The sequence below is a fragment of the Cupressus sempervirens genome, chromosome 1 (assembly GCF_028749045.1).
Source record: "Cupressus sempervirens isolate cs-2001-9-10 chromosome 1, ASM2874904v1, whole genome shotgun sequence".
NCBI lineage: Eukaryota > Viridiplantae > Streptophyta > Pinopsida > Cupressales > Cupressaceae > Cupressus > Cupressus sempervirens.
The window spans coordinates 382414175-382440807 of NC_143118.1; the positions used below are offsets into that span (position 1 = coordinate 382414175).

The 26633-nt window shown below is 31.4% G+C and overlaps 1 protein-coding gene across 1 annotated transcript; it reads left to right on the forward strand.

The window, feature by feature from the left end:
• Positions 1 to 4514: 4514 nt before the first annotated feature.
• On the forward strand, positions 4515 to 25086 carry LOC149577871 (uncharacterized). The gene is made up of 4 exons (XM_089798488.1): positions 4515 to 4620; positions 22567 to 22688; positions 22775 to 22982; positions 24971 to 25086. The coding sequence occupies exons 1-4, from the start codon at positions 4515 to 4517 to the stop codon at positions 25084 to 25086; spliced, it is 552 nt and encodes a 183-aa protein (XP_089654614.1).
• The last annotated feature ends 1547 nt before the right edge of the window (positions 25087 to 26633 follow it).

Consider the following 26633-nt stretch of genomic DNA (forward strand, 5'->3'; position numbering starts at 1 on the left):
GCTGGAGTATTTATTTCCTTGGTTTGGGATTGTAGCTTAAGAAAAGTTCAAAAGAAAATCAAATTCATTCTAAATATATGGTTGTAATTACTATATATTAATATAAATGTCTGTATAAAGAATAATTTATTTTTTATAATATAATAAAAGAAAAATATATTATTAAAATAAACTCTATAATAGTGAATGTAAATCTATAGGGGGAGGAAGAATTATTCAAATTTTAACATTGTCATTTTCTTAAATATATTTTCTATAAATACGTAAATATTAAAATGTAAGTAAAATCGAGCATTAAGAATTCTTAATGTTTTTATGTGGGTATTAAAATTAAATAGCGGAGTAAAAATCTATAGTGATTATTGAAGAATTGAATTCAGTGGAGTAAATATTTCCTAGATAAAATTTGATATGTTGAATGACATCCGATAATATATTATTTTTCATTAAGTAATTAATCTTATAGGATATGTAAACATTGAACAAATCTCATTCGAGGTAAGGTTTCCCTCCAATATATTAACTTATTTTGTGTTTAAACTTTAAAATATCGACGCACACTAAATATTTTGTTAGTCCTACATTTTACTTTCATGTTCTATTTGTGAAATATATTTATTTTCTTATAATTAAATTCTACACATGACCCATATGAAGTAGGCCTATACAGAAGGAGTCACCACCCATTATAAATAAAATATCAATATAAGAACCCTCATTATTTGTTATAACAACTCAATGTAGTGCTTCTTATTATCTCTTTTGATGTGAGAGCATAAATGCATATTGAAAGTCCCTTCAATCTTTAATTTCTCTAGTCCATATTCCTTGTAACAACTATAATGCCCCTACAAGAAACCTTCATAAATAAGGGTTGAATATACATTGAACAATTTTTATATTTTTGATAAAAGTGAATATAACATATCAAGTGCATTAGATAATTGTAAACATAAACATGTTATAATCATGCAAGAGATACCCATAACACTCAAGTTACATGTTTTCACACCAGCAAAAAACTTATCATCAACTTAAAACTAAATTGTGAACATTATAGGTAGTTTCAAGTCATCACATAATAGTCTGGAACTATGTTCCATGAACCTTATGAAACATGACTAGATTTCCATCCATGATTGTACATCAAGGAGACCACTACACCCTTGGAACAAATCGATGCAAGAAGCCTACAAGAACACATAGGGGCTAAAATTAACCAATCATATTCAAAACCTTACTATTTTGATGAAGAAAGCCTTTTGAGAATAAGGGGTATCCATTTTAAAAGGTAATTATTTTTTTGACAGTACCTTAGGAAGTGCTCAATCTTTTTATTGTGCTAGTCCATATGCATTGGAATATTGAGAAGTGCTAGAAAACCTAGAAAAGTAGTTGTTCTAATCGCAAAGTCCACATGCTAAAAACTCTAATCTATAAATAGTCATTTTTGGAGCAAAAAACCTTATTCTATAGGTAAATTTTTTTGATCTATAGGCCAGAAATGTGATCTACGAATTAAAATTGCAATACTAATTTTAGACATGAAGAAAGACCAAACCCACATGATATAAATGGGGTATCTCAGCTTGATGATCAAGTAGGCTTTCCAACAACAACATATGACTAAAATGAAGGCCTACTTCACACCAAGGAGTATCAAATACATGCAAACTAATGCATTACCTAATTGATTGCAATCAAGAACATAAACCATAAACTACTCTAAGAGTCAAATGCATACATGTGACATATAGATCAAATATATATGCATGATCAATTCAAAACTACTCATAAGTACATAATTGAAAGAGCATAATGTACATACATCATGAGACAACTAAAACATATCATGGAATACTCAATAATTCAAATATTTGGATTTGGAGGAAGCCCACCACCTATACATCACCCTAGCAATGGTATAGTGCAACACCGCCCTACCATGCAAAACCCTTAGGGAGTAAAACTACAAAACTATGCAACACAATTATTTAATAAAGGTTAATAACACAAAATATATTCAACTTCAATATTATAAAAGTGAAATTCCAATTTGAAATCTGAAGATGATATAAAATTAATGACAAGTATAGAAATAGATGAAGTTTCTACTTGTTATTTTTAATGTTTTTTGTGATCATAAATTGATATTTTAATTTTTTTTAAAGATAAATTTTTAATTGCTAATAAATGTTGAAAATCACGAGGTCTAGTTTCCATTTTTAAAAATTTTTTAAAAATTTTACTCTGATTTTAAAATATGTTATAGATGACGCATATCTTTTCGCATAAAAAATTATTTTGAGTATATATTTTCTCAAATGTAACGCCTTACCAAGGGATCCAAAAGAATTAACCTAAAGTTTTACTAAGTTTGCCAAACTTTTTTTTTTGTACAAGAAAGATAAAACATACACATCAAACACATAGTGGTAGAAGCAATAACATACAATCATTTATAAGCATACATAACAGATTACATTCCTTAAGGATCCCATGACGTTGAGTCACATTTATATTTAGTTAATACTAAGTTTAACAACTACCACAGCCATATGAAAGAATAATTAAAAAGTCCAAAGTCCATACTATACATTTGTTCTGAATTCCTCCTGGCAAATGAAATTCAGAGTGCTCAATCATCCATTGTACATGTCATAGGGTATGAAAGGCTAAAAGAATATACATGTGTAAAACTAGAAATACATCATCCTCCTCAGATCCATGATACAAGTACAATACCATAAATGAAACCATCCATCATAAGATATAATTATCCATCATAATGATACAAAGATAGAATGAAAGGATATGCAAACAAGGAAGCTCCAACCACGATGACTACAAACGAATCTCAATGGTAAGAGTGAAAAAGCACTACCACCCAACCGCATGGAACCTAAATGTCCCACTCCCACCGTGCTAAGGAGATAGTCTCAAGTCCCAAACAGGATATCAAACCACATATCAAAAGATACTCTCTAAGTCCAAGAAATCCTAAAAGCATTCTAACTCAAAGGTTCCAACAAGATCGTCATATAATTCCCAGAGGCACACAAGACACGTAAGAAACCTACTACGTAAGTGGGCAAGTGTCATCGCACAAATCATGTTGGAATTACCCTAACAGTCCCTTAGGACCCCAGGGTCCCTAGTGATCCGTATGTGGCCACTAGTATCCTCTCGTACTGACAAAGCATACTACGGAATGCAAGGTCACAAACAAGCATTCTCTCTACTCCCATCCTAGTCTGTACTAGCACTCAAGGCATGGGTAAGAACATACAAAAACTCTTATTAGGTTCATTTTAATCCCATTTAGTGTCATGTTTTCACTTATTAAACAACTTACAATGGGTTACCCTTGGAACCACTTAGAGCCCCTAGCCCCCATTGCAAGCCACTTCCCAACACTACAAATAGATAACCTACCCTAGGCTCATAAAATTAAAAATAAAAAATCATATAAAAATCACCTCAGTCATATACAAGTGACTAGAAAGCATAAAAAATGTAATCCACAATATTCACATCAGTTCTCTACAAGCAACTGGCAAGCATCACAAGATAAATCACAATACCCATCAATTCTTAATGAGCAACCAGAAAGTGTCCCAATAGTACTGATCAATGACTCAACATGGTTAAGTCAAACATGCCACAACATGACATCATCAAGAACAAAGCAAAACACTTCAGTCCTATCAAGTGACTAAAAAGAAATTCAAATATAACTGATTGAGGACTCCAAAAATGGTTAAGTCAAGTAGGACATATATATTTCACCTCAGTTTCACAAGAGAACACTGGAAAGCAAAAAAAATCAATGCATCAAAACATCTCATAGAGCATACCAAACACATTACCATGGTTGGGTATAAAAGATTGATATGAAAACATCAACATGACATCACAAACACATAGCACTCAGGCCTCTGGTAACAACCTAAGACTAGTCAAAGCTAGATCAACCCAAACCCAACACAAACAACACACATAAAATAGAGTGTAGGTATCAAAGTTTTGGTTTGATTTGAAAACGTGAAGTTGAGTTAAATGTAAGGTTTAAGTTTTCCAGTTTTCCTATATATTTTCGAGCGATAAGTTTCATAGGTAACCCTTACCATTAACCCATCTTATTTTTAAATGTTTTGCACGATTATCCCAATTCGATCAATTTCTAAAATATTCCTAGAAAAATTACTTATTTATTTAAATTATTAAACTAATTTTCATAAAATCATTTGCAGTTTTGTTAAAATCAAGATTATTAAATAAATCTTAATTTTCTATTAAATGACTTCTAGTATTAAATTAATTAATAAAATAAAACTAAATTTAATTAATTAATTAATTCTTATATATATACGTAAAATAATTATATCTTAATTAATTATTTAACATTTAATAAATTTTATTAAAATAATATTAAAATGTTAATCATAACTAATATTTAAAACTTAAATTAAAATTAAATTAGAAATAAAATAATATTTAAAAAAAAATTAAAAATGCATTTTAAGCCCATACGGCTATCAAGGAGGCTATCGACCGTAGGCCAGTTGTTGCTACCACAGTCTGTACTGCGGTCAGTGCAGCACTTAGTGCTGCCAAAAGGTAAGTGGGGGGGCGGGGGGTGGGGTGAAACTCGCCTCCTCCCAAATTTTATATATATATATATATATATATATATATATATATATATATATATATATATATTAATAATATTTTTAAAAAAAAGAATCCCTCATGACAATAATAATTTTGTTCAATTTTTTTTTAATAAAATTTAAAATAAACAAAATCTCTTTTTTACGAATTATATATATATATATATTACAATATGTTCTAGCTTTAATCTAATAGAGGAAATACGACTAACTGGTCAAAATTTTCAAATGAATTTTTTGAATTCAAAACAAAACCCTTCCCTAAATAATTTCCACTTTTAAATCTATTGGAGAAGGTTAATATTAACCCTATAGACCAAAATTTTAATTTCATTTCAAACCCTCCCTGATTAAAATACTAAATTCTTTAATCTACAAAAGCGAGGGTTTTAGGATTAATTTTCTAATCTCCATGTATACAGAAGGTATCGACATGCATACAATAATTACAATATTGAAATGTTCAAGGATACATCATAAAGAAATTCAAATTCACAATCCACAAGCACGAAGAAGACAGAAAAGGAAATTGTGTAATTAAATTATGCGAATAATCACAAGCGTCTACCTGGACACTGATGGTAATTGCTACACCCAAGAAGATCGAAGAGAAATCCCTCCTCACAGAAATTTCTCTTTTCCAAAAATTCCTTCCTCTTCAAAAATTCATTCTCCAAATTCGCATCCCTAAAAAATGAACCCTCCAATTATGATAAAGAGTTCTCTCCTTAAATTGGGGCACTAATTGTGTGTTTACCCAGGAGAACTCCTTGCTCACAAGACTTTAACTCTTTATTAACTTTTATTAATCTTTTCTTTATCTTTACCATGCACGTTTATAAATTTATTAAATAACTTTATTTAATTTTTACTTGACTTCTTTTTAATTAATTTATTAATTTTCAATCTCATGCGCACTTTATGCAAATAAAATATCTTTATTAAATCCACTTGTTTTATCTTTTTAATTAATTTCTTATATTTTAATCTCATGCATACATCATGCAATCTAACGACTTTTAATAAATTAATATATTTTCACTTTTTAAATTATTTTTGAAACGTTTTTTTTTGGATAGGTAAACAGCCGAAGCCTAGCTTATTTATTATTATTATTAAGATTAATTATTATTGTATGTTAATCACAAGTGGATTCGAACCCAAGACCTCCCCAATGAGAGGCTCGCAATTTACCAATGCGTTGTAGGCTCTTGCCCATTTTCAAAACTTAATTGATAAAATACTTATTAACTTAAATAATAATAATATTTAGCATTTATTTAAAAATGATATTTAGCATTTATTTAAAAATGAACTCTAAATATATTATTATTAAATTAAATAAATATTATCACATTCTAAAATTTAAACTTATAACTTTTATTTTTAAATTTAATTATTTTTATTTAATTAATTTCTCAATTAATTAAATATAGTTAAATATAAAAATATCATAATAATTTTCCATTAAATTAAATCATTAATTTAATAAAAAATTCACCAAAGACTTATAAAACAACATACAAAAACCCATCATAGAAAAACACATACAAAATCAAACTAAAGGGTTATAATCATGAATTAACATCATTCAACTCATTTGGAGGGTACTCAACTCAAATACTTGTCCTAATTTTCAATTAGGACAAATGGCTTAAAGGTTTAGGATTTGGACTTAAGAATTTATGTCCCCTCTCTTACCATTGAGATAATTCAATAGGGTACGCTCATCTTGGCAATTCAGAGAAGTCGATACCCAATACCTGCAATCTGCATAAAATTCATGCATGTACAAATGTAATATTCTAAGCTAAACAGGCAATGGCAGAAAGTGGTGCATCGTGTAAATCCCGACTAATAGGTGACTATGACTCCCTTCCTTAACCACATCAGAAATGCCATACATAAAGAAAACAAACACACACCATACACATGTAGTAAGGGGTAAGTATCCATAAGAAATCACATATGATAATCCATCTAACTAATCATCATTAATAACTGAAATCGCTAAATAATCATCATGCATACATGAAATATAGAGTACCAAGTAATCTCATCATAAATCAACTGAATGTAAAACAATGTCTAATAATCTCAAAACAATACTACTAGTAATCAAGCATAAAACTAGCCTAAAAGAGTTTGACAATAACAACAAAATGTAAACTAGGGACAAACAATACATCAAATATACCAATCCAAAGTCCAAATTACTTGAAATCAACATTTTTGATCTCCCATGATATTTCATCTATCAAATCTATCCCAATAAAAAAAAACATTACACATGTAATTGGAGACGTCTCTCTTCTAGTGAACCATGTGCTTTAAAGAAAAATCTAATAGGATCTACTTTTGTAGATAGTAACTTTCCATAATCTATTAGAATTCTTTGATGCAAAAAAATTGTAACACAATTTGCTCAGAAAATACAGTAAAGGATCTACTTTTATTTTATTTTTTAATCAACATCTTCTTGAATGTTAAAATACCTTTGAAATATTTTACAATTATAATATATATTATATCTAATCCAAGCATTATAAAAATATATGAGCATATTCTTGATTCCAAGCTCTACAGAAGTATATTCATAATTTTTTAATAAGTTTGATTTTTTTATGAAGAAATTAGCTATAAAAGTTGGGAGTTTAGGGTTTCTAAGGAATTTTGTGATGTGGTTTCCACCTAGAGGGTTTCAACTGAATATGTTTTGGTCGAAATCCCATTAGTAAATTTTTAGCAATCTTTAATTCATCAAACATATTTGGCTTATATATACTCTAGGGATTTTAGCGGGAATTGTTTTGGTCAGAACTATTTTAGTTGAAAACCCCATGCCACAAGGATGACATGTAGTTGCCACATGGTTTTGGTTGGAACACTTTTGGCCAAATTCATTTATTTTTTATTATCTTAAAGTGTGATATAGTCCACACTTTTATACTAAGTCCATCACACCATGCTTATGGAAATAGCAACTTGACCACAAAAATAATCCAAACATACAAGCAAGGAGCATCCAACACATACCAAGAAGATACAAGTCTTGAGAGGTAAAATTATCCAATGCATACACATAATGAGAAATAATACAAACATGGAGATCACTCAACATTTGTACCAACATCTAGTCTCAATCACAAAAAATGGATATCTCAGCTCATCAAGGTCGTCCACAGTTCTACTAGTCATAGACATAAGATTACTAACTATAGGGAGAATCCTTATTACACAAGGGTTAATCTTGACATCTGGGGTTGCCTCCATGATGGTAGATCCTAAAATATAGGGCTCAAGTACTATCTACTATGTACACTATTATGTCCAAAAGTTAAGGGTAAACAAACACCTTTGTAAAAAAAAATGAATATGTTGTTCTAAAGAATGTAAACATAAGAACTTAAATGAAATCTATGTTTTGTTTCATTTCTTAATACATATTTACTTTCCAAATAGGTTTAACCACTTTAAGGATCAGAATAATAAAACACATATAATGAAACAACTCATCTCTTTTACTTTGAAATAACAATCTTTGACATGGATATACAATCTAACATAATTTCAATTTTGAAATAATTAAATATACATCTATTTTATTCTTTATCTTTCAATAACATGTACATCAAATTAAGATGTTTCAAAATAGATAATGCATCTTTCACATAGCTCCTTCATAGTACATTTTTAAACAACTAATAACTTAAGAAAATCTTCTTTTTCTTCCACAAAATACACTATAAAAAGATAAAAATACAATAATATTCTTCTTGGTTTACAAGGGTCACTTGATTGGCCACCCTTAAACATCACACACTAAGCTTTGACTTCTTAGGTGGAAGTGGGACTAATTCTACTTACCCTTGCACTCTCTTTTAGTTTTGTGCACTTTTTTGTTAGTTGTTATATTCCCCTTTCCAACAACATTTAATTGTTACTATAAAAGTTAAACAACCACTATCTACATAGTATTTTCTTATATGAGGCAACACAATAAGAAATGTTTAAGTTGTGTAATCGATATCACTAGATTTCTGAGCAATTGTAATGAAAAATGCCTCAAATTAGAAAAATTTAACCCTCCTTCAAATCAGATAAGATAGGCATATTGTTACTAAGTCTAGAATGTTTTTACAAAAATACACTGCACTTTCGACCTACGCGCATTGTAGGGGCTAGTGTGAATGAGTTTGATTTTCATAGGAATCCTTTTTTGCACATTTGATGTGTACAGACTAAAACACCATTGTATTTTCATTCTTGCATGACATCGCAAGTCAAATCAATGAGATAGAAAATCTTGGTGCGATGTTACGAAGGCCAAAAATATTGTGTAATTTAGGGTGTTGTAGGACCAGATATCGAATGAGTTTGGGCATTGTAGGAAGCCTTCTCTACTCATTTGACATGTTTTACTCATTCTAAGAGCATGCAAGTTAAAACTAAAGTGTGTTTTTGTGCTCTACATGATATGGCAAGTCTTTTATGCAGGAAGAGCTTTCTTGTTGCAAAGTTTTGCTAGTGTATTTTTGTGTCTTCACGGGATAACAAATGAACTGTAAATGATGGAAAATCATGATGTAATGTTATGCCAGTGTATTTTTGTGCTTTCCCGACATCGCAAGGTCAATTTAAAGAGATGAAAATTTTAATTAATGTGACAATGTGAAAATCAAAACTATGACTTTTTGCATGATTGCAAGCCTGTGAGAAGGAAGAGAAATATTGTTGTGATGGTGCAATATGAAAGTGTATTTATGCACTCTGAATAACATTGCAAGTCTTTTGTGTGGGAAGAGCTTTCTTGATGTGAAGTTGTGCCAGCATATTTTTGTGCTTACACGACATTGCAAGGTCAATCTAAAGAGATGAATAGTTTAGTGCGATGATGCAAAAGTTAAAACAATGACTTTTTCCCATGATTGCAAGCCTATGTGAAGGAAGGGAAATCTTGTCGTGATGGTGCAAAAGCCTTTCCAGCCGCACTTAATTGTTACTGTGCATTTTTGAGCATCATAGGAGTTGGTCAAATCATTTTGGCATGTCGTAGGAAGTTCTTTTTGCTCATTTGACATTAGTAGGTCAAAAAAATTGTGCATTTTCCTGTGTCATAGGAGTTTGCAGTGAATGAGTTCAGGCGTCATATGAAGCCTTTTATGTTCATTCAACATGTTTTTTTCATTTGATGCACACTCAGATTGAAACTATTGTGTATTTTTGACCTTTTAGTATGATGACACACATATTTTGGAAAGAAGAAAATATTGAGTGTGATGGTGTACAGGCCAAAATTGTTGTGTGTTTTTGTGCATATCCAAGAGGTAAATATTTATTGCTGATTTTTTTTGGGATTTTTTCACATGAGGTAAAGGCTTTTCCTTCCTTTGTTGCCACTTGCAGAGGGTATGGGGATGATTTTCTTGATTGGGGGAGATTTATAAGTCCAAGCCATAATGTAATACATCAATGAAAAGCTAAAACTTCTTGTGTGCATCCCTTCTAAATGAGGGAAAGTATAAATATTTGTTTCTTAATAAAATGCATCTATAATCACCCCTAGAAGTGTCTTTGCTTCCCAATGTGTCTTTCCTAAGTAAAATTTTTAATCCCTTTCAATAGACCAATTTTTTGCTAATATCCTACAAACAAATGTTCCACTTTGATAGTGTGCCAAATAGTTCATGTGCTCATTTTTTGCATATCCTATAGTAATGGTATTATGTAAACAATTATTTAAGGCATTATATTATTTAGATCAAGTGTCTTGTCTATGCTTCTATAGTTTTTCTACATGTTTGTAGCATCTAGGAAAATCCCTTCTTTTATCGTGTGGTAGAAGTCCATGCCACATTCAAAAGCTTCCATTTTGGTATACGAAAAGAGGATCCTAGCTATGATTGTGACCTTTGGATTTACACCTGTCAGTTATGTTAGAGAGAAAAAATTTGAATCCTTGTCAAGAAACACATTTTGGGCATATCCTACAATCGTAGAAGTAAAGACAACACCATGTCAAACATTTCTCATGCCTTTCCCACACTTCCACATTTTGCACACATGTCTTCCAATGCATTTCCAACAAAAATGACAAATGTCCATGCACTCTATTTGGAAGATCCCATTTCGATACTGGCCACTATAAATGAAGATTGTTGGTTTAGGAAATTTTTTTGTTTGAGTTGGAGATCTGATGGGTGGGATAAAAACATAGACATAAGTTTGAAAATATTTAATTTTGGGTCAAATTAAAGAAAATGGAAACAACAATATCAAACGATGAGCAAGATGAGGTTAGAGGGGCCCACACCATCCGCCTAAGCATGGTCAATGCTTAGTGTGTGATGTTTAAGCTTTGGCCAACTTATCCTAGTATAAACTACTTGAAACATGGAGTAGACCACATTTTCTTTCTTATTTCCAACTTTGAGCTTTAATCAATAAATATACAAAATGACATGTTAACCATAGAGATCTCACATCCCATCCTAGGCCTCTATGAGACCACTCTTGGGCTTGGAGAACCAAGGCTAAATGGGTTACAACCATATATTATTGACAAAAAGTATTAATAACAAATAACATAGCAATAAACACCCTTTTTCGAAGTTTTTACAAATAGGTCACCAAAGGACCCATTAATGGTGTGAAGGTGGACCAAGCCCAAGAGAATATTTTATTCATAAAAAAACCAAGAATACATTCCTTCACAAGACTTAAAATAAAATTATACTCGTCCCACACATGAATCTCCCCTTATAGCCCCAAAGTGTAATATCAAATAAAATGGCAACATGGAGCACATACTCCATGCCAAGTTCATCTTGTCTAAGAGAAAAGGCTATACACTACAAGGGAATGCCCAACTAACACCTTTACCCTTGAATCAAAATGACCAATTACTAATGGAACCTCTTGTCTACTTTCTATGAAATATTCACACAAGGCCACTACTTCCTCCTAAGGGTGAGTGATACCTTAAACTTTCATGAACATATATTGAACAAAACAAGAAAACTAATCCAATTTATAAAAGTAATTGCATACAACATACAAAAGAAATAATTGACATACAAGAATTCTATACTATGATATGAATTAAATAAACTTCCTTTCCATGGAAAGAGAACCAACCATGAACCTAAATAAATAAGGCAAGAGGGTTGTAGAAGAGACTTTCTTCCTAAGCTTCTCCAAAACTTCTCCAAAAAAAAAAGTGTCCCCAAGAATGAAAACTGGGTGAACAACCTCTAAGTCTTATCAAGTACCTCTAAAAAGGCCTCAAACCCATTACCTACAAACTTCACCTAATGGGAAATGACTTCAAGTCATTTTCTTTTACACAATTGTCCCCCCTCACAAATGTGAGGTAAACCAAAAGTTTGGAGAAAGGGAGTGGATTTGACCTCTTCCCATTTTCGCCACTTTTGAAAAATGGTACTTTTAGAGGGTTAGATATGTGATCTAGAAACTTTAATGGTCAAAATTTGACCCCCAATTGATAGTACATCCATTGGGTTAGTTAATTTTGACCTAAATAACTATGTAGGGTCACTTTTAGCCCCTCTAAAGTTCACTTGAAGTTAACCTATAGGTTCAACAGGAAGGGACCTCACACAAGGCTCTCTAATCAAGTGGGTTTCTTAGGTATCCTATTAGATCGTACCCTAGGATAGGTTTCTCTTTGTCAAATCCTAAGTGGATGTGTTTTTTCCACATAAACATAGGACAAGGGTCAAGTGACACTACAAAATATACATCACATACATGGCATGTCCACTCACACAATGCAATTTATTCCAATAACAACAATTCACATTCCTTTATAAATAAAATACAATACAACGAGGTTTTAATCTCTTCATTAGATTAAACATTAGTTTCACTGTTTCACATAGGTTTAACCTTGGTTCTCTAATTTAAATTTCATGGTTTCATAGACATTAAATGTGAACATTAGTAGTCCAAGAGAATTGTATGTATATAAAATCAATACTACATAGTTTAAATAGACATTAACATGTATAATCCATATTCAAATAATCTTTTACTTTTGAATAAATATTCGTAACCCAATTCTCATATAAGGTACTTGCAAAATCTAAAAAAATCATGTGATAGTTCATCTTGAAACATAAATTTAAATAATAAAACACAACTCATATGCCAGTTCCAATCCAACCATAATTCAACTTAAAGTGTGTTAGAACATATAGTCCACCAATATAACTGAGAAGGGGGGGGAGGGTGGTTGAATCAATTATCCAACTATTATCACAATTATCAACCTTAATCAAACTTAACCATGTGAACAATATAATCAGAAACCACAAAAAGATACTCATGCACAATAACACCAGATATGTTAACTAGGGAAACCCTTGATCAAAGGGAAAATTTAGGTGGGGATGGTACCCACAAGATGATGTACTAATATAAATAGTCCTTGTTAGAGGATGGACCCTGTTAGGAGTCTATAACAACATTTAGTACATATTAGTCCCTATTAGGAGACTTTGAATCTCTGTTAGGAGATTCCAACCCTGTTAGGAGTTGTAGAAGGCATATGGACCCATTGTCCAAACAACTTCAAGGGCAAGACCCTTGAACCCACTATCAAAATGATCTATGTATTATTCCTTATAGAATAATAGATTTGTATTGTACTTCCTTCCTATTTCTCTATCATGTCAACCAAACCTCTACTCCTTCTGATCTTGATACCAGATCACAAACTCTGCATCTAATAATCCATTGGATTTCTTACTTGCATTCACCAAATGCTTTGCTCCTTTTCGCATTTCCTTGATTACTTCGCATTCATTATTGATCACACTCCTTCACTAACAAGGACAACATCTTTCCCTTATACCCTATCTTCAAAATAATTCCTTGAGTTAGCCTTGAGGCTTTCCCAATTAATTATAATAAGATAATTAATTAATTCACAATTACAATAGTACTGTCAGCTCACAATTTATACAAAACTTCACACGTGTGACTTTAGGACCTGCACATTCACTAACATCACCATTAGACTATCCTTGATCATTGGCTCACTGTGCATGACCAGATTATATCTCGACTAGATGATATAATAGGATCATCAGAAATTGCTTTCCATGCACTCTGTCTTTGCACTGCTCTCTATAAATCACTTATAGTTTATGTACATCTTTGACTTAGACTCTGGGCATTTAACCTCATCATTAGCTCACATGGTACAACATGTCCTTAAATGCTCTTCACTTGTACATCAAACCATGTTCGCACAAGTATGATATTTGCCTATTATTCTACTAGTCTTCACAAACTTACTACTATGTTGACATCAATGACAAACACACTCATGAATGCAACATGTCAATAATATCCAATGCTTAGGATACTCCCCCAAAGGAATATCATAAACATTCATGCTAGCAATCTCCCCATTTGGTATTGATGGAAACATAGATGAAAAACATCTAAGTTCCAAGAATATCAAATGATACTCTATTGCTGCTATTGTTGTTGTTCTCATCTTTTCAAATCCTCTTCATCAATCAAATCTAAAAATCCTTTGGAACACTTCTTGTTCTGTATCTTCATACTATATATCTCCCCCATAGAGATATTCACAAATCTTTCTAAATCTCCCTAATAAAGTAGATATTTTTGTGCACTATTCTCCCACATACACACTTAGGACACTCTTCTCCCCTATACATGCTTGGGACACTCTTCTCCCCCATACATGCTAAGGAGATATTTTTCATGCACTCTTCTCCCCCATTGACATCAATGACAAAGACCTCATTATGTCAAGTGGTGCTCAAAGACTTTAACTAGCTCAAGTGTCCAAAGACATTGTTCAATACTAAATATCAAGAGTCCTTAATGACTATTCATCACAAATAATCCCCCATATAGGAAGCATCAACACTCAATCCAATCAAACAATAGTGCTCTATACCATTGGACTAATGCAATCTCTACATCATTTATTTTGAAGTAGGTAGGGGCATAACCCCAAGCATACCTCTTAAGCACTCAGTTGTATCTTTAGGCAAGGGCTTCGTAAAGATATATGCAATATGATCTTTAGTACTCACATACTCTAATCTAATCTCCTTTTCTGTTACCTTCTCTCTCAAAAAATGATACTTAATAGATATATGCTTAGTCTTAGAATGCAATACAAGATTCTTAGACATACTTATTGCATTTGTGTTATCACAATATATGATAACAAGTTCTAAAAATTATATCTTAATATCTTTCAGCATTTGCTTCATCCACATCACTTGATTACAATTTTTTTTTCTCCTACATGCTCTGCCTTGGCTTTACTATGTGAGATACAATCTTGTTTCTTGCTTAGCCAAGAAACCAATTTCCCTTCAAGAAAGAATGCTCCAAAACTAGTGTTTTTTTTGTCATCCATACTACCTGCCTAATCGGCATCAGTATATGCACATAGAGTGAAATCACTCGATCTATCATACCATATTTCATAATCAGATGTCCCCTTCAAATATCTAAATATTCTTTTTACTATTGCATAGTGATACTCCTTAGGATCAACTTAAAATCTAGCTACAATCCCAACAACATTATCTATATTTGGCCTGGTGTGAGTCAGATACTGCAAACCTCTAATCATGGATATGTACTTCTTCTGCTCAACTGTAGGTGTCTCATCTTTGCTAGATAACTTTTGACCAACTCTCATTGGTGTACCAATAGGCTTACAACTTGCCAAGCCAAATCTCTTCAACAACTCTTTCAAATACTTAGCTTGTGAAATAAAAATGTCATCACTATTTTGCACAATCTGCAAACCTAGGAATAACTTCATTTCTCCTATCATACTCATCTCAAAATTATTCTTCATTTCTTCAGCAAACTTATCACTTGCTTCATCATCACCTCCAAATATTATGTCAGCAACAAAAAATACTATTATCAACAAACCATTCTCTATTTCTTTCAAATATAAGTTACTATCTGTTGTACCTTTAGCAAATCCAAACTATGCCAAATAGTTGTTCAACCTTACACACCAAGTTCAAGGTGCTTGTTTTAGACCATGTAGAGTTTTCTTCAGTCTGCATACCAAGTCTTTTTCTTCTTTCAAAGGGAACCCTTTAGGCTTCTCAATGTATCTTCTTCAAGTTCTCCATTTAGGAAGGTTAATTTTACATCCATCTGATACAATTTGAATTCCTTGTTTGTTGCATATGCCAAGAACATTCTTACTACTTCCATTATGGCTATAGGGGCATATGTCTCCTCATTGTCTATTGCTTCTTGCTGTGAATATCCTTTGCACACAAGTCTAGCCTTATTTCTTACAACTTTTCCTTGCTCATTCATCTTGTTTTTGAATACCCATTTGGTTCCAATAACATTTTTATCTTTAGGCCTTGGAACTAATTCCCATGTTTCATTCTTTACAATCTGATCTAATTCTTCCTTCATTTCTTGAATCCAATGATCATCTTTACAGGTTTCATCTGCACTCTTTGGTTCAACTTGAGAAAATAAACATAATTCACATACTTCTTCATTTATTTGATTTTTGTTTCTTCTCCCAAACCACTTTCCATGCACTTTGTTTTTGCATTGCTCTTTGTAAATCACTTATAGCTTTTGTACATCTTTGACTTAGGCTCTGTGCATTTAACCTTGTCATCATGATACAAGGTACAACATGTCCTTAAATGCACTTCACTTGTACATCAAAACTATCTCTATACAAGTACGATCTATGTCTGTTATTTTACCAATCTTCACAAACTTATCGCTATGTTGACATCAATGACAAACACAGTCATGAATGCAACATGTCAATACTCTCCAATGCTTTCGATACTCCCCAAAAGGAATACCATCAACATTCATGCTAACAAAGTGTATGTAAGAATCCAATCATCATATATTATCTAACTAACATCATTTTAACACATAATTCACCTATTGATTCTAGAATTAAGCTCTAATTCAATTTTTCTCATCAGATAACTATCTAAATATATCAAGAATGTAGAGTACATGAAAGTAACCTAAATCAAACATTTATCTTCCAATTAACATTCCCACATAGTTGATCAATGCTTACCATAATATAAAAATTAACATATTTCAACACAATACCCTTCTTGAACTGCTTGTACCATAATTCACATTTAATAGCTACTAATTAAGTATCCATAGGATTCCATCCCTAATTTCCATGAAGGTAATTACCAACTTATAATACCATAATAACATTTAAAATTAATTATACATAGACTAAGGATGAGGCATCACGATGACATCAACATTGGTTCAATAATCAATATAGCCAATAATACCAAGTTATTGTCAACAAAAAATAACTTTCATATAGGGTAAAAGCACAAACCTATGTCACCTTTTATAAAGAAACATGATATTAGAATGTGACAGTTCAACATTAATGACCAAAAAAATGGTATTTGTGTTTAGAATTTGAAGATGATGTAAACTGATGAAACGTGTAGAAATGGATGAATTTTATGCCTAAATTTTTGTAATTGTTTTGACTATAATTTATTCATTTTCTTTTATCTTGAAGTCTCTTTTTTAACTGTAAAAAATATAGGGTGTAGTTCCCATCAAACAAGTATATGAAAATCATCTTTTTTGGTTCTAATTTGAAAATATTTTATAAATGACATGTATAGCTAGGGAACAAAAAAAGAAATAATTATTTTTGATGTATATTTTCTTTGTTATAAGTACTTAAGTGTGACCTTATCAAAATCCAATAGTTTTTCCTTCCTGTAAAAACTTCCTTACCAAATCTACACCTTCTTGAAAAAATATTACATATTCATGAAGGGGACTCTTTCCTCTAGAGATAAATATATTTTTTAAATTATTTTAATATGATTTACTATTTTTTTTCTTTTTTGAGGGAGTATCTTTTGAAATGTTAAAATATCGACTTATAATATTTTGAAATTATAACATATTATGATTAATAAAAAAACTCAATATAATAATGATATTAAATTTGAAATCTATAAAAGGTTATTTTTAGTTTTTGCAAAAAAAACAATTTTGATAAAGAACTAAGATTTAACCAAAACAAGTTTTGGTATCCTAAATGGTGACACAGATCTGTGCTTTTACCCCATAATGTATTGACATAAGCTATCCACTATGAGGTCTATTATAAAAAGTCATTGAAATGCTATAACAATTTGGAATACGAATTCACACACAACCCAGAAAGAATATAAAATTCTACCATGAAATATAAGAAACCTCAAAAGCATATTTAAAATGTATTAATATAAGGAGGAAGATACATGTGTGAGTACAATTTTTATTAAATATAGAAAAGAACTATAAAATGTACCCAATTAAACACCCTATCTCACTCTTCTAATCCATTCTAATATCCTATAGGAAGACATGTATTGAAAGGTTAAGATTTTTTTAAGTGCGTGAGAGGAGCAGCCTCACGTGCTCAAGGGTCAATCTTGGCATTCTAGATGGAATGATTTCTATTCCCTATACAACTGTCAACCCTAACATCCAAGGAATACTAATTAATATTGTTTAATATTTTAATTCAATTATTTCATTATGATACACTTTTTGCTAAACTCCTAAATGCCTCCAATGTAGCCACTTCTAGACCAAGTTCAACTAAGGGAGCTCTACTCCTTATGACTACTTAATGTACCTAATCTAGGGCTTAACATCCCAAGATGGACACTAACAATATCATTGTCAACTTGATCTACATGAGGAAATAATGAGGTCTTCATCAAATTGATTACCCAAGGATTGTAATAGAGAATTCCTCTATTCATCTAAACAAGGACAGTAACCAAAGGTTTTCTACTTGTCTACATGAGGATATCAATATTGCATCATCATCCTATTTTATGTCAAGGACAAAAAACAACATGATCATCAACAAGAAAGGATGAATGAATAGACTCTCAAGTAAAAATCCACAAGGAGCATGATAAACTCAATTGGCCTTAATGCAAAAGTGTGTTTCACTTAGACGTACATATTGGAGCATATCTCAACAACATTCATGGATGCAGTATCAACACCAACATCCATATGTGACATGAGAGATCCAATCAAGCATGAAAGATGTCACAATAAAAGACATAAAAAACAATAAAAGGAAAAGAAAGGAGGATATCTCAACTCCAAAACACTTTAAGGCATACAATTGAGAGAAAATAATAAAAAGGCACAACAAAAAATTGTATGCAAATTTACTTATTTTCTACATCATATGAATCTTGGATATCTAACCTCTCTTCATAGGTTTTACCTTTGATTTGGTTTTTATGAGATCTCATTAATTATATTCATACATTTCATTTACTTCCATTCTAAAAAAGACAAAAACTAAATAGATCTTGTACATGTAACCACAACAAAATGGGCTAGTCTAACTAGAAGCCCTATTTTCCCTAAATCATATCTTAATCCTTAGTTATGCTAGTACAATTGTATGATCACTTGCATAATTTATCAAAATCATCAAAACTCCTAATCAAGTATTCAATAATCATTAATCAATTAAAAATGCTCATTTATTTCCATGGCTTATTTAATTAAATCAATCCAATTAGTTACCTTGGATAAAGTAATTAATTAAACTTAGAAATTAATAAAAGCTCCTAAATGACAACTCATCTTAAAGTGATGAATTGGTTGTTAATAGACCAATAGAAGTTTGCACACATAGATCACTGAAGTGTAAATTGTAATCATTCCTTAAGAATCAATCTACAATAGACTTATTTCATCGCAGTTTACATAAAAGGGATAAATTTTGAGCACATTTGATCACACTCCCTCACATCTTAAGTACATGTTGTAGAATTCCATGCTCATCTAGTTTAATTTTACAATTTGAATTTGGGTAACTTCAATTTCATAATGGAGTCAACTAATTTAGCCAAAAAAAATCTTATCTTAGATGCATGGTGATTGCATTGTTTAATGTTTGAATCCCCCATTCTACGACATAATGTCACCGATCATGGATTTGTAATATCTGAGGGTGCCCAAAGGTCCATTTCACACTTTTTATAGATAGAAAGAAATAGGACACACTTGTTTGTTCCTTTAACTGTATTTTCATGAATTACTCATTATGGACTAACAATCTCATGTTTTAATTAAGTGTGGTGTTATTTGTGCAAGTGCACTATTTTGCACACATTTCTGGCACCCACTATGGGGACTAGCCTCAAATCTTTCTAACCATTTTTAAAGCTAATTATCATGTTCCAATCTTCAATTTTATAGATATATAGTCATTTTTGGGGTCAAATTGTCATTTCTAGGAACCTAAAGTGTCATTTATGGGAGAACTTGTGCTTCTTGTCTTTAAAGGGTCTTTTATGGTGATTCTTGAGAATTTTCTATGAAGGATCATTTCAAGGGATTTATGGGTTGCCTTGAGTGCTAAATGATTGTCTTTAAGGTTTCTTAAGTCATTTTTGGAAGGGTAGTTTATGGGAATGCTTCTTTAGTCATTTCTAGTAACTTGATTTGCATAATTGAAGCTTTCTTAGTGACTAATGTGTGATTTGATGTTGTTTGATTGATTGATATAGCCTAACATGTGTTTACAGGATGCTTGACAGAGAACAATTGTCAAAAAATCCTATAATCAAACTTCATGACAACTAATGCTTGGCTTGTAGGTTTCCTTTGAAGTAAATTTGAAATATTGTGCCTTCTTAGCAATTTAGTATGAATCTAGTAATTAGCATTGTGCTCTTTTCCTATCTTCATGACTTGTAGGGAAGTATGCTCTTCTCCTTCTTAGGAGAATAAAAAACCTAGACCAAGTTAGGAGAGAGGCCTTCCTAGAGGAACCTGGGGCTTGATAATGGGTGATCTTTTTGAAATTGAGGGGATTATGGTCTTCTCTCTTTGAGAGAATCAGAAACCTAGAAGCTTTTGACAAATTTTCATAAGCATGTTAGCTAAGGTATATGAGATTTTCTTGATGTGTCTTAGAATGGTGATGAGGTAGAGGAGTATGCCCAAATTTTTAACCCAAACTACAATACATGAGATTCTCCTAGTTAATTCATCAACTCAAAATCCTCATATAGCTCAAATTCTTGTATATTTCCCATTGTCATTGCAAGTACAGATTCAAGTTTAAGTCCCTTTTCTCTAGGCCCCAATATATGAACATCGTAAGGATAGAGTTAGTGTTGAGGAAACACATAAAGAGACTAAAGAGGTGCAAGTACCAATGCATCTTTTGCAGGACATGGCTATTGAAGTACATCAAGAGCTTGTGTATGTTGCAACTACCAATGTGGCACAAGACTAGAGTGAGCCTTTGGAGAAAGGTGAAATATAAAAGGATAAGGTCCTTGAAGAGCCTAATGGAAATGAAACATAACTTATGCATGACCTGAACAACCTCAAGTAGTCATTCCTCTATTAGTAGCAGTTATATAGGAACAATCGTAGTTGTTGCCATAATAATAAAATATTAAGAAGAAGAAGAAGAAGAAAATGAAGTCTACATTGAGATTATTTGCAGATCATATAATGGTTGATACACCACCTTTTGTACTTGAGAAAGCTCGAGAAACATAAACTTGTGCTTATGAGCGAGATCAAGGTACTACAAAAATTCCTATATATATGCCTAATGCGCCTTCACCCTCACATGAGAGAAGACTCCAGAGGTAGAGAAACTTCCATCTATTGGACAATTACTAGTTATTTTGATGGTTTAAAGACTTTGGTAGATAATGTTACCTTCATGTTGTTTAAGAGTTTCTTTAAACTTTTCAGTGTGTTTATAAGGGTCATTAATGGGCTGATTTTAGGTATATTTGTCTTAGTTCACTCAACCCCTAGGTTGTGTTTTTCATACTATGCAGTATGTGATGACTATCTATTGTAAAAGTACTCTTAAGGATTTCTATAAACCATTTTGTCTGTAATGTTGTTAATGGATGTTAATGACTTTTGTTGCTGCTAGATGTTGTAATTAAGGTTTAACTGTCCATTTTTTTCAGCCGCTTCAATATCACAAACTAATCTAATAAAATAATTTTGAGTTACTATCAAATGTGGTCTACTAATCTCTTCCTTACCTCCATCTCTCTATCAAATTATTTGAAGTTGTAAGTTATTCGCAAATATGATCTATCAATTTGCTACAAAAAAATATCATAGATATTATAATAAATAGAAATAGTTATAAGAATTTAACAACATACCATATATTGATTTATAACAAAATACAACTAAAAATATTTCTCCCTTCAAAATCTAATCAAATTAAATTACCAAAAGATACAGATTGACATGATCAATCTTAAATTTTAAGATGAAAATCAAAAAACAGTAACAAAACCATGATAAAATCATTTTAAGCTTTTGTCCTGGGAAGTACAAAATCCTCAATATTCTAAAATTGGATCACCAAAACATAAATTGAAACAACGACGAAGCGATATGAAGAGACCAAAAGCTACGCCTTCACTAAAAATAACGATTAACAGGTGTCGACCAACTATCTAGTTTGTCATTTACAAAACTTTAAATAAATTTGTATCAAATTCCTCCTCCATTCACTCAATAATCTAGAAAAAGAAATAACCGTCGGGGCCAACTGAAAATTTTCCAGAATAACCGATTTATGACGTCCTTAAATCATGTAGATGAGAGACGTTCTAAATTGACAACAGCATTTTTTTTCTTCACACGATGGATCTCTGCATCTTTTTCTCTCACTATTTGCTGGTCTTCATGCTGTTGCCCTTTTATTCTGTCTATGGTAAATGGCTTTGAAACATAATACATCTAATGTATTCTCATCTTACCACTTATCTAATTCCGTCCATCGTTTCTTTGTTTGCAGGGAATTTGCTGTGTGAAGAACTTGCCATTTCTAACTGTGCTTTCGCAGTTTCCTCCACTGGAAATCGATGTGTTCTAGAAAAATACGCCTATGAAGATGGAACGATCGATCTTACATGTCAAGTAAGTCGAAACTTATTTTCATATTTTTGGCCATCTATATCAATTTCGAATTCTCCAAATGAACTGGAACTTTTCTGGGGTCGCAGACTTCGAAAATCATTGCAGACACGGACACGAAACCGTGGATAGAATCTGATGAGTGTATAAAAGCTTGCGGATTGCACAAGATGACTCTGGGTTTATCTACTGATGCTCTTGATGAGACGGAAAGTCTCAAGAAACTCTGTTCCTCATTCTGTCAACAGACGTGCACTAATATCTTCCATCTCTTCACACACCTTGCAGATGAAGAAGGTAGTTTTAGTTTCATATCAACCCCAACTATTGAATTTGCCTTGATAATGTTTTGGTATCATCAACGAAGTATTGTTGTTTGGATCATATGCACATTTTCGTTTAGTTTTGAAGTAATTGTTTGTGTGGAAGGCTGAAAATAAAATTAAAAAATCACTAATTAATTTCGATTAAGATTTGAGATTTGATAGTCAATATTGGATTTTATTAATGAAATTTAAATGAGTTAAGATGTTATGTTTAACTTGAATTTATAATTTGTTTTTTTTTTAACATTTTATTTTTTAAAAGTTAATTTGTCATTGTATTAAGATTGTGGACTCAAATTCTCTAATTTGTGAATTTATCAGTTCAAAATTGGTCTAATATAATTTGTTCACTTCAATCTTAGAAAACATGCTTTAGGATTCAATTGAATTGCTTTGCAAGTTCTCCTTTGTCATGTTAGAGTTAGTTAATTCTAACTTCTCAGTCTCTTTTGATCGTAATTTAAGGATGACTCCATCAGTTGTGCAAATTAATTCTAACTCTAACACCCCCTACCCCCTAAATTCTAACTAGGGAGAATAGAGAACTAATGAAAAAAGAAGGAAAGAAGATCCCCTCAAAATCTACATAGATAGAATGAAAAGTCTTTGAGACAAGAAAATTTTGAACATCTATCAAAAAATACCGACATAGTGATGAATGAAGAACCTTCTTTGAAATCGAGATGATGATCAAGATCAATCTGCATAAGTGCCCCCGATGACACTACTCGAACAATGAGTAGATGGAAAAAAAAGGCAAAACATTTGTCAATCAAGTCGAAGATATAGTAGACAGTAATCTGCATAACTCCCTCAAACAAAGAATAGACGATAAACAAAGGTAAAACATCTACCATTCAAGGATGTAGATGACACGGAGTCTGTACGAGTGAACCTAACAACATTACTCAACCATGCAAGAATAAATTGTTGATTGAAAATACAAATTATCATTAAATCTGATCAACTATGGAAGCAAAGGAAGCATTTGCACAAGAGGCATGACAGACCCACTGAAACATGCATCACTAAAAAGGAAAAGAAGGCAAGATCCATTCAAAGAGAACATGATCTTGGCCTATATTTGATGTCGAATTGGTTCAACCTCTGTTGCCATGACTTTTTGATACAAGCCTCTACTTGTGGGCTTAAGCAGAATTGGTGCTTCCATTCAAAATAATTGCATGACATAAGAATAGAAAATATTGAAAACTCCATTCTTTCAAGGTTTGATCTGTCGTACCTGTAAACAAAAACAGCCTTGCTTGGATACCATGTAAAAATTTATTAGTTTTTAAGAAATGATAAAAACAAGAAACTATTGTGTAGTAGGTCTAGAGAGTAATGTATTCTATAAGTATTACACGCCAATGCTCATTAATTATTATTATTTTTATTTGATGATTCTAACATTATTTTAAATGAAAGTGTGTATATCTAAATACAACAATATAAGACATAATCAACAAACATTGATTATTTGGAGTGAGTTATAAAGAAATTGATATAAGCATATATCATGAGTCAATTTCATTAATTAAATGTATAATTTGTAATTTCTTTATTGTCTAGATATATTCGAATTGATATAAATTCAAAATAAGAAAACATAGATATTCAAATATCATTATATTTTATTTTTCTCTTATTTTAATGTACATTCATTTCAACAGAGTCATTCTTCGAAGCCTAATCTTCCTCTAATATTGAAATCTATGTTTCCTATCTTGAATCATTTTACAATGCATGAATTCAAACTTGGGCCAAATTCATATTGTCTAGAACTCATATTGGCGATTGCCTCCCTTTCCTATAAGCTATTGGAACCTGACTTCATACCCATTTGTTGCAAGGAAATCATATATTCATTAAAAAATACACTTTAATTTAGAGCTTTAGTTTAACACATTTTCACCGCTTTTTGTTTTTCTTATTCTCAGTTTTTATCTCCGTATACAGGAACTGATCTGCAGCGTCTTTGCAAGTCGACAAGACTGTCTACCAGAGAAGTGGTTGCAGAAGCACCTGCGGCGACGCCTGACAACTCAATTGAGAACTCGTCACCGGCACATTAAGAGAAATAAAGGAACTTCTTACCAAAACTCACCTACAATCCAGCTGCAGTATTCATCTATTAATTCCTGAATTTATTGGTGGGAACTTTTGATTTATGACATGTCTCCTATACTGTTTTAGTATCATTTTCTACATAAATACCATGCGTTAGAAATGTTGTAGGTGGCAACTCTATATGATTATTATACCGGTTGAGTCTCTCCATTACACCAGTTCTTTTCTATATTGGAATATAGTGTTTTTCAATTATTGAAAAAGAGATATGCACTTAAAAAAGATAATTGTGCGTATAGATAAAGATTAAACGTTCTTATTTATCATACGGTGGGGTGATGTCATGACTTTGGATCAGAGACATGGTTCTGGAATCAATTTATTTACATGGAATCAATCTTTGACATTCTTTACGGGATTTGGCTTTTTCATAATCTGGATTTGAAAATTTTTGTGTTTGTTTCAAAATTAGCAAAATGGAATTAGAATTCCAGACTTCTAATTTTGTTTCAAAACTTGGTTATTTGACTTCCCACTGGCAACTAGGAATTGAAAATCAAAACCTGATTATGATTTTTGAGAAGTGTAAAAAAATTAGATTGGACTGTTTTTTGGAGTTTGTCTTCATCTCCAAGCTTATGCATAAAAATGTATATTTTCACTCATCTTCCGAGTGAAACAAATGGTACAAGTAAAATCCCAAAAATAGGAATTAAGATTTGCAAAACCTTGATTTGATTAAATTGAGATTTGTAGAAAACTCTATTTCTACAATTCCACGAACCAAATGGACCTTAGATAATAGATTATTGCACAATGATACCATATTTCACTCGATTGAAAGGTCAAGCATGAAAATTCAAATGATTGTTTTTTAATTTCTTTGAGATTTGTTTATAACCTTGACTTTGTTCTACATTATAAAAGGGAAACGACCAGCTAAAATGTTATATTTTCATTTGAAATTTAGATTGAGAGCATAGCTATAAGGACAATTTCATAATTACAAATATGATTTAGCTCAAACCATTTTATTGGATTATTTTATATTATGATATATTTAATGATAAAAATCATATAAAGAAACTTAGAGATTAGGAATGCGTAAACATAGCCAAAAGGTTAAGTATGAGAAATTAAATAAAAAATGGATCAAAATATGTTGTCACCATTAGATTTCTCCTATATTGAAATATATATAATTGTAATGTACCATAAAATAAATAAACCAATAACTCATAACTATATCTAATTTTTTAATCTTAATAGATTATTGAAAATTATAGTCATGATCTTTTAAAGTTTAAATTAAATAAAATTATATAAAAGCCAAATTAACAATAGATCTTAATATGTATATGTGATCATAAGGTAGTATGAAGCTCCATACACAAGATAAAAAGTAAACATAAAATACAAGTATCAATATTGAATTCAATAGGAAAAAAAGAGTCTTACATTCATAGTTCAATGTTAATTGAACTTAATACACATAAATTGTCATTGCTGCATGCATAATCATTGTCATGCCTAAAGATTCTTTGCCATCTAC